Genomic DNA, 12,090 nt, shown 5'->3' with positions numbered 1-12,090 from the left:
GAAAAAGGAGAAGTTACAATGAACAACGCAGAAATACAAAGCATCATAAGGGACTACTACAAGCAACTCTTTGCCAATAAAATGGACAACCTGGAAAAAATGGACAAATTCTTAGAAAGGTATAACCTTCCAACACTGAAGCAGGAAGAAATAGAAAATATGAACAGACCAATCACAAGTAATGTAATTGAAACTGTGATTAAAAATCTTCCAAAAAACATAGGCAGAACACTCTATGACATAAATCACAGCAAGTTCCTTTTTGACACACCTCCTAGAGAAATGGAAATAAAAATAAACAAATGGGACCTAATGAAACTTCAAAGCTTTTGCACAGCAAAGGAAACCATAAACAAGACCAAAAGACAACCCTCAGAATGGGAGAAAATATTTGCAGATGAAACAACTGACAAAGGATTAATCTCCAAAATATACAAGCAGCTCATGCAGCTCAATAACAAAAGAACAAACAACCCAACCCAAAAATGGGCAGGAGACCTAAATAGACATTTCTCCAAAGAAGATATACAGATTGCCAACAAACACATAAAAGGATGCTCCACATCACTAATTATTAGAGAAATGCAAATCAAAACTACAATGAGGTATCACCTCACACCAGTCAGAATGGCCATCATCAAAAAATCTACCAACAATAAATGCTGGAGAGGGTGTGGAGAAAAGGGAACACTCTTGCACTGTTTGTGAGAATGTAAATTGATACAGCCACTATGGAGAACAGTATGGGGGTTCCTTAAAAAACTAAAAATAGAACTACCATATGACCCAGCAATCCCACTACTGGGCATATACCCTGAGAAAACCATAATTCAAAAAGACACATGTACCATAATATTCATTTTAGCACTATTTACGATACCCAGGACATGGAAGCAACCTAAGTGTCCACCGACAGATGAATGGATAAAGAAGATGTGGCACATACATACAATGGAATATTACTCAGCCATAAAAAGAAACGAAATTGAGTTATTTGTAGTGAGGTGTATAGACCTAGAGACTGTCATATAGACTGAAGTAAGTCAGAAAGAGAAAAACAAATACCGTATGCTAACACATATATATGGAATAAAAAAAAATGGTTCTAGGGGCAGGACAGGAATAAAGACGCAGACGTAGAGAATGGACTTGAGGACTCAGGGAGGGGGAAGGGTATGCTGGGACTAAGTGAGAGAGTGGCATGGACATATATACACTACCAAATGTAAAATAGATAGCTAGTGGGAAGCAGCCACATAGCACTGGGAGATCAGCTAGGTGCTTTGTGACCACCTAGAGGGGTGGGATAGGGAGGGTGGGAGGGAGATGCAAGAGGGAGGAGATATGGGGGTATATGTATCTGTATAGCTGATTCGCTTTGTTATAGAGCAGAAACTAACACACCATTGTAAAGCAATTATACTCCAATAAAGATGTTAAAAAAAAATCTACCAACAAAGAAAAGTCCAGGACCAGATGGCTTCACAGGTGAATTCTATCAAACATTTAGAGAAGAGCTAACACCCATCCTTCTCAAACTCTTCCAAAAAACTGCAGAGGAAGGAACACTCCCAAACTAATTCTACAAGGCCACCATCACCCTGATACCAAAGCCAGACAAAGATACTACAAAAAAAGAAAATTACAGAGCAATATCACTGATGAATATAGATGCAAAAATACTAGCAAACAGAGTCCAACACCACATTAAAAGGATCATACACCACGATCAAGTGGGATTTATCCCAGGGATGCAAGGATTCTTTGATATACGCAAATCATTCAGTGTGATACACCATGTTAACAGATTGAGGAATAAAAACCATATAATCATCTTAATCAATGCAGAAAAAGCTTTTGACAAAATTCAACACCTATTTATGATAAAAACTCTCCAGAACCAGGCATAGAGGAAACTTACCTCAACATGATAAAGGCCATATATGACAAACCCACAGCCAACATCAACATCGTTCTCAATGCTGCAAAACTGAAAGCATTTCCTCTAAGATCAGGAACAAGACAAGGATGTCCACTCTCGCCACTGTTATTCAACATAGTTTTGGAAGTCCTAGCCATGGCAATCAGAGAAGAAAAAGAAATAAAAGGAATACAAATTGGAAAAGAAGAAGTAAAACTGTCACTGTTTGCAGATGACATGATACTATACATAGAGAAGTCTAAAGATGCCACCAGAAAACTACTAGAGCTCATCAAAGAATTTGGTAAAGTTGCAGTATACAAAATTAATACACAGAAATCTCTTGCATTCCTGTACACTAACAATGAAAGATCAGAAAGAGAAATTAAGGAAACAATCCCATTCACCACTGTAACAAAAAGAATAAAATACCTAGGAATAAACCTACCTAAGGAGGTAAAATACCCGTACACAGAAAACTATAAGACACTGATGAAAGAAATCAAAGATGACACAAACAGACGGAGAGATATACCATGTTCTTGGATTGGAAGAACCAATATTGTGAAAATGACTATACTACCCAAAGCAATCTACAGATTCAATGCAATCCCTATCAAACTATCAACAGCATTTTTTACAGAACTAGAACAAAAAATCTTAAAGTTTGTATGGAAACACAAGAGACCTTGAATAGCCAAAGCAATCTTGAGGGGGAAAAAAATGGAGCTGGAGGAATCAGACTCCCTGACTTCAGACTACACTACAAAGCTATGGTAATCAAAACAATATGGTACTGGCACAAAAACAGAAATATAGACCAATGGAACAGGATAGAAAGCCCAGAGATAAACCCACGCACCTATGGTCAACTAATCTGTGACAAAGGGGGCAAGGATATACAATGCAGAAAAGACAGTCTCTTCAATTAAAAAAAAAAGTGCCAGTTTATTGGAGAATATTTTCAAATAGCAACAATGTTTGCTTCCCTTTGCCACCTTGCTATTGTATGGACTTGGATGGGCAAACTCAGATATTAAGAACACTCTGCTTGAGGCAGGGGCAGCGGGAGGGCTTCCAGTAACATGTCTGAGCCCCATTAACTTGTCTAAGGTCATTCAGCTGTTTGGAGCCTAAGCTAGCTATTGGACTCAGTGTTAAAGCCCTCTGCTCTTTCCAGACATCAATGCTCCCCATTCCTGCCTCAAGGCCTCCAGGCTCAGGCAGGTGTGGACAGAGTTGCAGGGCTCCTTGTCTCTGGGGGACACTGTCGACTTCCAGAGCTCCTGGTTGCCTCCTGGCTGGAACTCAGGGCTGCACCAAGATTTCTAGCCCCTGATGATTCTCGGCCAACTTGCATCCACTGCTCTGGGCCAACCTGGAGCTCCCACGATGCCCCAGTCATTCCCAGTCCCGCCCACTTTGCCCAGTCCACACTTACAGCTCTGCCTCCTGACAGGTGCTACTCAGGGTCCAACCTGACAGCAATTGCCATAAATCATTGCCACAGCTCAGATTTTTTTTCTGCCTTCTAAAAGAACCTTCTTCAGGGCAAAACGAGAAGAGGTGACAAACTGGCCTGGCAGACAAGGAAAGCATATTCAACAGGTAATGAGGAATAGCAAAAACAGGCACACACACCGCCAAGCTTTCAACCCCTCGTTGGTAATGAGACTCCCGACAGGCCCCCTAGTCACCACCCTCCACCTTGTGCTTCCAGGTGGACAGCCAACGCTCTAATTGCTTCACTCAAGCAAAGCAAAGACCCGCTTTGCTACCTTTGGCTCAAATGGATAAGAAAAATGATGTCTTGTTTCTTGAAGATTCTTCACCCGCTTACCTGTAACTGCTGCTTTTCTTGGAGAAGCCAGTCTCGCCTGGTGATGGACACAAGCAGGTTGTCCTGAGCAGTGGGTTCCAACATCTTCGGCTCCGTTCTGAGCTCAGCTTGGGTGTCGTCACTGCTAGCTCTTAAAACAAAACATACATATTGGTACAGATATGGATGAGCTGAAATCCTCAGATCTACAAGAATGTTAATGGAAAGAAGGTCCACAAAGTGGCCCCCAGCGGCTCTCATCCTTAGTAGGGTCATAGGGATGAGGTCCCTAATGTAAGTTTTTGTTTTAATGACAATCTGTCGGGGCTTTGGCTGTTTCCCAGAGCCACCTTGCTTAACTGGACTGGGCACTGTCCAGCACCGTAGCTATGCGTGTGGCTATCTGCGCTGAAAGTGTAAAATACACACCAGATTTTAAAGACTTAGTATGAAACGAAGAGTGTAAAATAGCTCATTAATGATATTTACATTCATTACCTGTTGGGATGACAATGTTTTTGACATACTGGGTTAATTAAGTATATTTTTTAAATGAATTTTACTTGTTTTTTCTTACTTTTTAAAAATGTGGCTACTAGAACATTTAAAATCATGTATGTGGTTTGCCTTATACATCATTGGACAGCTCTGCCTGGGCCATCCAGAGCAAACTTCCAGGGCTGATCTTGGCTGTGGAGATGACAAAGAGGGTTGACTGATGCCTGGGTCAGAGATTCTCAGAAAAGGTTTGCTAAAAGACTGTCAAAAACCACTAAAAATCTCTTTCTCCCATGCTCGCAAGAGTTGGCATATTTGGTTGAAGCAACGCTGGTGAAGATGTGGCCCAGGCTGCCACCTTATGCTGGTGAGTTGCCGTTGCAGGAGCCTTGCAGGTGTTTCTCATCAAAAGATGACAAATCAATTTATAAGCGGTTACAGCAGTAAACAAGACTTGTCCCCTGCGCAGAGCAGAGGCGATGGGTAAACCAAGGCCACGGACAAATGCTCCCCCCAGGGCTCAGACTTACTCACTGTAGGAGTGGAAAGGTAGACGCCCTGCTCCCACTTCCTACATCTTAACATGGCCCTTACGTTAACAAGGGGGCCTACCAAGTAGCACAGTGAAACAGCCCTAATATTCTTAGAAACAATGATAGAAAATATGTCACCTCAGCTTTTCTAAGTTAGAAAACAGTGGCCACAGAAAAGGGAGCCTTGATTGAATCTCTGGGCCAGACACAGATTCAGACTCAATAATCTCGAAAGCTGCTTACTTAATGTAACATACCACGCAATTTAGAAGCTTATCTTAAGACTGGTTACTCTCTGTAACAAGTCTCTGTGTGCGTAAAGGCAAATCACAAGAGTAGTAGTAGTAATAAAAAAATTTAACTGGTAATAACAAAATAATCCGGTATAATTGAGAATTTACTGTACGTCGGGTGTTATCAGTGTTGCCAACGAAGAAACAGAGCATCAGGGAGACCTGAGCAACTTGCTCTGGTGTAACCAAGCAGGACCCTATGGGGCCTTCCCAGAGCAAGACTCCCCCTCCAGGTCCTCCGCCTGCCTTTCGTCTGTAGAAAAACTTTAGTCAAAGAATAAATTTAACTGGAGAAAAGAAAATGCAGAAAGAAAGGAAACTTTCAAGCAAGACAAAATAATAATGGTTTAGCCATTAAACAAAGAAGTCAAAAACCTTTTGTTCCTCCTCAAGGGCTATAGATAACATTCTGAGCCACGTCCTTAGAGCTGTTTTACAGAGACTGAAACCCTCACCAGGTAGGAAAAGTTAACTGTCTGCTGCTCACAAGCACACAGACCCCAGACCAGTTGGAACCAGAAGGTTGATGATGTTGACTCCCAGTTACCTCACCACCAGCCAATCAGAAGAAGGTCCACGAGCTGATCACACACCCCACAGCCCCCCTCCCTCACCCCGTCTTTATAAGCTTTTCCCTAAAAACCATCAAGGAGTTAGGGCCTTTTGAGCACTAGCTGTCTGGACTCCTTGCTTGGCGCCTGCAATAAACACTGCACTTTCCTTCACCCGAACCTGGTGTCAGTAGATTGGCTTTCCTGGGTGTGGGCAAGCGGACACAAGTTTGGCTCCATAACACTGGGTCACACAGAGAGCAAGAAGCAGAGGTGAGGAGTCCATCAAAGGGCCATGAGGCTGGTTGCCACTTTCCAGCCCTTCCCTGGACACCATACAGCAGTCAGGCTTCAGCAAGATTATAAACTCCTGTTTCTTCCTGGCTTCTAGCCACATGCCACCCACGCCTGCCGGCCACGTCCCCTTGCCCGTGATTCAACACAGTGAGCTGAGAGTGACGGCTTCAGGGAGGCAGGTGAACACGGTTTGAGCCCGAACTCCACCCTTCTCTAGCTATGTGTGCTTGGACTTACCAAACCGCTCTGAACCTCACCTCCCTCGTTTTCAAAATGAGAATGATGGTGATGGTGATGCCTTCCCTATACGGCTCCAGACGGCTGATTGCGGGATCAAGTGTATTCAACAAACGGCCACTGAGTGCCTGCCCCGTGCAGGTCCCACCCTCACCCTGGGGCCATAAGGGGACTCTGTCCTCGGGGAGCTGGCCGCTTCCCCCCCACCTCAACGTTGGCATCAGGAGACTGAACACTGTGCTCATGTCCACTGGACACACCGTCCTTTGTAATGAAGAGTAAAGATGAGATGTTTCTGAGGACCGTTCCATGTATCAGAAGAGGGGGGGGCCTGGAAGGAAACCACCACCAGCTATTGTGGGAATGGAACCCACCTCCTCCCCTGGGCCCCCGAGTCTCAGCCTGTCCACCCAGCCTCTGGCTCTGGATGGCGAACCTCAGCCCGTCTCGTACTGCTGTCCCCAGGGCCCAGCACTCAGCAGGGCTTAGCAGATATTTACCGAGTGACTTCATGAGTCCATGGCCTAGAAAAATCCAGAAGCTGTTTATATTCAGCTTTCGATTGCATTAGATCACTTCTTCACACTAATTTATTTCCCAATTTGCTCTGCTCATGCAAATATTAAGAGTTTCCTGAATTTCCTAAATAGATACCATCTGGGTCGGGATGGGAGTTAGTGAAGGGAATCAACACAGAATTGAAAATGAGCTGCAGGGGAACTACAGGTGGGTAGCTGGGAATTCTCCTTATTATCGTTAATCACATTCATTACTTAATCCATAAAAAAAGCCCCTGTGATTCACCGAAACTCCCGTGTCTCTCACACTTTAACTCTGGGTAGAGAAAGCCATGCACAGATGGCTGAGTGGTGGCCCCAGGACAAAAGACAGCTCAGGAATGAAGCCGGGGACCGGTTTCCATCTCAGCCCATCAGCCCTCAGAGCCACATTCCCTCTGCCTCCTACAATGCTGTTCCCTTTATTTTAATAAACCCCAATGTGTAAACCCAAATGTCAGTGCAAATTAGCCTTGCTATAAACTAATCAGTATGGAAACCGAGCAAATCCCTCAGGGGCAAGAATTAAAAACACGTGGGTTGGAATGTTAGCAGAGCACTCGGTGCCCACGGGGACTCGGGGTGTCTAGGACCGCACTATCAGCCCCGGGTCTCATGCAGGTCCCCATCTGCCCAGCGCTGGAAAAATCCTGGCCTTTCTACTTTTGTCTTTTCCACCAGTCACTTAAAGAAGGATAAAACCCATCTGTAAAATAAGATCCTACACCACTGAAAACAGTATAGATCCAAACTGCACAGGACAGCATACCGCATCCCAGGGATAACATGGACCGCGTGACTTCTGTGAGTACAGGGTTCAGTAATATTGAGAAAAGAATGAATCCCATCTAGGGGGAGGTGTTTCCTGAGAGCGTGCACCTGTGATGAACCCACCCGGTCACCTCCTCTGCAGCTGGCTCGCTGGGCCCAGGGCCCTCCAGTGCGCTGCCTTTGCGCGGAGGGCCGCCTTCGGGAACGTCTAGAGTGAGACAGGGCAGAGGGGAGCCCAGACATTCCACCGGCTGGGACATCCCGTGCCAGAACGGCTCTTGACAATTGCTGTGGCTTATACAGTTGTACGTATAACACAGAGGGTCCCTTTCCAGACAGGAATGACGGACGGTCATCACGATGCCAGAAAAATTGCTCTGTGGTGCCGCTGCTGGAATCGTAGAGTTTTAATTGAGGAAAGAACCAAAACGGATGCTCTCATTTTCATAGTGAGGAAAACCTCAGCTCAGATGACCACTTCTGGCAACAAGACTTGAGTAGGACCTTCCGAATACCTTTGCCAACTGCTGCTCCGTATCGAGGGCTATTCTATCAAACTTATGTCATCTGACGAATGTGTTTCCATCTCTCCCTCGGTGGGATGATGGTGATAAGGAAGTGGTTTGGGCCAGTTATGCAATCAATGAAGTGTGCGTTAAATCTGGAAATAGCTTTCTTAGCCAACAAACAATGTCATAAATGACTGAGGCCACTCTGATGGCACAATTGAACATTGTAAACTTGCCAGGGACAATGTAGGTAACTTTACAGTTCTTCCTTATATATCTGACTTGGGTCTAAAAGTAAGGAGAGTGGAGTAAAAGTCATACACCTTAGAAAAGTGAACATCACTGGTTTCTACAATCTTATCCCACATATAGAGGTGACAGCCTTGCAGGAGGGGCACGTGGACATTTACTTGGGTTTATAATATCCATGCCCAAAACAACAGGCTTCAGACGGACTTCAGCTGAATTTGAGCAAAGAGGATGACACAGGAGACCTTTATTTGGAAGTTTTATCTATAATCCACTGATTTTAAAACAAATTCCGATGAGTCTTCTGTGACTCCCTTCAACTGGTTTTTCTCCTCTTTTCCTTCCTCCCTTACTTCTCAAGGTGATGACAAGGGATCAGAGGTGGGTCTCCTGGGAGAGACACAGGCCGTGCTAGTCCCCATTTGGCTCGAGCTGTGATTAGGGGTTCAGAAACGTCTCCTGCCACGTTGGTAACAGTGATCATTTTTATGCCACCTCATTTTACATCTCTGGTAAAATGTGTCTGTAACAGTTATTTTCTTTTGCCGTGTATCTCCATTCCAGCCTGTGAACTTAGAGCTGATCACCGTTGAATTCTGTGGTGTGATGGTCCCGACATGACAATTAAATGGAAATAAAGAATCACATGTTTCAAAGGGAAGAGAGGAAGAGCGGGTCAGAGGAAAAATGACTCAGTCCAGAAGCACCGTGAGCTACACAACATTCATCTGTTCCAATCAGAAAGGAAGTAGGTGAGCAGGAAGTATCCGGACAGGCAAACCAGAGCCCTGCCCTGATAATCCACATTGGAAAACCATCGTATAGCTTTGCTTTTAAACTCTGTTGTACTTTGTTTACTTGTGTTTTAAGTTATCTATTGGGAAAAGGTCTTTGATAAAGGACACTTTGCATACACACACACACGTGCACACACACAACTGAAGAGGTAAATATGACCCGTTTTCATGTACATGGTGGTGAAGGTCCAGTGGGAAAACACATAGGATGTACAGTCAGAGAAAAGCAAAGTATTCATGAGAAAATTATCAGTCATATGGGCACAGTAGACCAAGCCTCTCTCTTCGGAGAAAGGAAAAAATAACTTTCTTTGGACTGGGTGAAAGATACAGCAAAAGTAGATTCCCGATCATTGATTGCTGTGCTAGGATGCTGAGGTGGAATTTTCCAGTTGCTCCAGAATCAGACACGAACGCTGAAGGACACAGGCCTAAATGCCCTTCACCCCAAATCGGGAGCAGCGAGGGAGGTGTCCACCCAGGGCTGCACAAGTTGCAAACCACCAGCACCCTCACTCACCACCGTGTTGACCGTGCGGGAAATGGAGTCTTCATGAGAGATGCTTCCCTGCCCAAGCCCCCAGCCCCGCATGGGAGCAAACGGGGAGTAAACTCTCCCACGCAAACCAAATGAAGGAAAAGCAAGTCCACTAGACCCCCTCTTCCAGCCAGGGGGTGTCCTGCAAGGAAGGCTGACGTCTGGTTCTCCCATATGAACCTCTATCTGCGTCTGGTTGTCTTTGGAGCAAAATCTGAGACGAGCTGAGTTCAGGCTGCTTTTTGGCGAAGTGATTCCCAAGAAACCAGAGTGGGTGGCAGGAAGGAGGAAACGTCAATAAACCGTGTGCTATTGAGCTGATCACCACAGAGGCAACTGGGGCGCCAACCAACTGGGAAACGTCCTGGGAGAAAATGTGTGCAACACTCCTCGAAGCTGTCCCCCTGGACGTGGGGAGGCTGGAGCATTAATCTGCCCTCAGGGGCATCACTCACTCCCCTTCCTCACAAGAGGCAGGGAAAGTCCCGTGGCAGAGAAGCCTGTCGGGTGCAAAGCTGTCAGTGGGCACAAAAGCGTCCACAGCTGGAGAGGGAATCAGAGGGAGGCCAAGGGGTTGGGACGCGGGGCATCAGGTCTCTGCGGCAATCCCCGCCCACACACCGACTTTGTGATGCACCGCTGCCCGTGGAGCAGGGACGACGGAACGGGAGAGCCACAGCAGGGCAGAGGGCCTGGAACTGGCCGACCCACATGCCCACCGTTCAGTGCGGCAAAGATACGTGAGCTTCCTGTGAATCAAGTGAACACGACAAAAGGGATCCTCCCAACAAGGGCACCCACTGGCCAAGGAGACCCAGAGAAAGAGGCTGGGTGACGCGTGAAAAACGGTGGTTGCCCCTGTGGGGTGGAGAGATTGTGTTCACGTCAGCATCAGGAAGGTGCTGCAGTGGCCTCTGGGGACCCCGCACCTGAGTCCCACAAGAGAGGGAATGTGTCAGCACATATTCACGGGGGTATCAACAGCTCTGTTGGCCGGGGGGCAGCGATGGCCCACAAGGAGAGGATTACAAACACTGGACAGGGAAAGATGTGAATTGGACGTACGAATGATGCTTCAAACTAGACTCACTGGGTGAGCAACGGTAACTGAAAATGCCCCAGACATCTGTATTTTCTGCCCAAGACACCATAGAGAAATGGGGGAAATGTGTTCAACAGAGCGCAGCAGACCAGAGAACAGACAAACCACGACGCCTTTGTACCCTGCTGAGTAGAGATACCCCAGTGACCCAGTTATATTACAGAGCAGTGCGGTACCAAAGACAGAGAGAGGCGGATACCAAACCATTTGAGTACCAGTAATCTGCTTTAGAGGAGCCCAGTTAACCCCTGGGGTGACAGCTAACGCTCCCTGGGCTGCTGGAAGGACCTGGACAAATCGAGCATGATTCAGGGTGACACACGGAGAATTAAACAGTACTTTTTAGAACTATGAATTCAACAGGGATTATTATGAACAAAATGACAGTGAAATTACAAATGAAGTACCTGATTGTACTTGGGAGTTTACATTTCCTCAGATCTTATTCTAAACCAAATTTTCTTAACTTGAGAGCCAAAGGCCCCCTAGAGAGGGAATCAATAAGCTCAGAAGATCTGCATGCAAGTGTTTGTATGCAGTTGTCCGTATGTTTGTACATACGTGGTTCTGTGATGGAAGAAATCTATAGCTTTCATTAGATCCTCTAGGAAAGGCTTGATCCCAACAAGGCGAAGAGGTACTTATTTGTGCTGTTATTAATCAGTATTGAAAATGTGCCATATGCCGATGCAACTTTTTTATTTCTACAGGAAAAGCACCATCATTGGGAAGCATTCTGTTTCTCCCTGGACTCGGAAAGCCCCTGGCCTGGGAGAAACCTTGCCATCCAGGCGCTGGCTGCCTGAGCTCGGGCCAGACACCCCGTCCCCCTGGTGGCCACTGTGAGAACTGCAGTCAAAGCCCCTGGTTCGGGGGAAACCTGAGTCCACAGAATCCTGATGATGACAAACGTCACAGGCTGGATGGGCAGTCGGCACGGTGAGAGGCAATTCTTTAAATTATTAATGACTATGCAATTATGTTAACACGCAGCAGAAAAGCGTAAGAAAGGAACTAATTTTGAGGCACTGTTCTCTAATTGTGTTAATAATGGGACAGATGGCTTTGGCATGAGAAAAGCCAAGATAATGCTTAAATAACTGAAGTGTGGAAAAGAGCGATCTAATTCAACCCCCTCCTTTTCTCATGAGGGGAGTGAAGTGTGGAGAAGGTAGGAAACTACGTCAGGTCACACAGAGCTGGGTAGCGCAAGAGACAGAACCAAATCCAGGTTTCCTGGAGCTCCAATCGGGGGTTCTTCAAGATACTGTGGGGACTTCCCTGGTGGCGCAGTGGTTGAGAATCCGCCTGCCAATGCAGGGGACATGGGTTCGAGCCCTGGTCCGGGAAGATCCCACATGCCGCAGAGCAACCAAGCCCATGCGCCACAACTACTGAGCCTGCGCTCTAGAGCCCGC

The 12,090-nt window shown here is 46.0% G+C and overlaps 1 protein-coding gene across 3 annotated transcripts in view; it reads right to left on the bottom strand.

The window, feature by feature from the left end:
* DISC1 (DISC1 scaffold protein) overlaps positions 1 to 12,090 on the bottom strand; it is a 349,574-nt gene that overhangs the window by 234,271 nt on the left and 103,213 nt on the right. For all 3 annotated transcript variants that reach the window (XM_022553161.2, XM_022553158.2, XM_022553157.2), the window contains exon 5: positions 3,762 to 3,891. In XM_022553161.2, coding sequence (XP_022408869.1) covers positions 3,762 to 3,891 — 130 coding nt within the window. The remainder of the gene's footprint in view (positions 1 to 3,761; positions 3,892 to 12,090) is intronic.

The sequence above is a fragment of the Delphinapterus leucas genome, chromosome 16 (genome assembly GCF_059928025.1).
Source record: "Delphinapterus leucas isolate spDelLeu-1000000601 "Yukka" chromosome 16, BTC_Dleu_Yukka2, whole genome shotgun sequence".
Lineage (NCBI taxonomy): Eukaryota > Metazoa > Chordata > Mammalia > Artiodactyla > Monodontidae > Delphinapterus > Delphinapterus leucas.
Note: the sequence above shows the minus strand (reverse complement) of the source record. Positions and strands in the feature narration are given on the sequence as shown.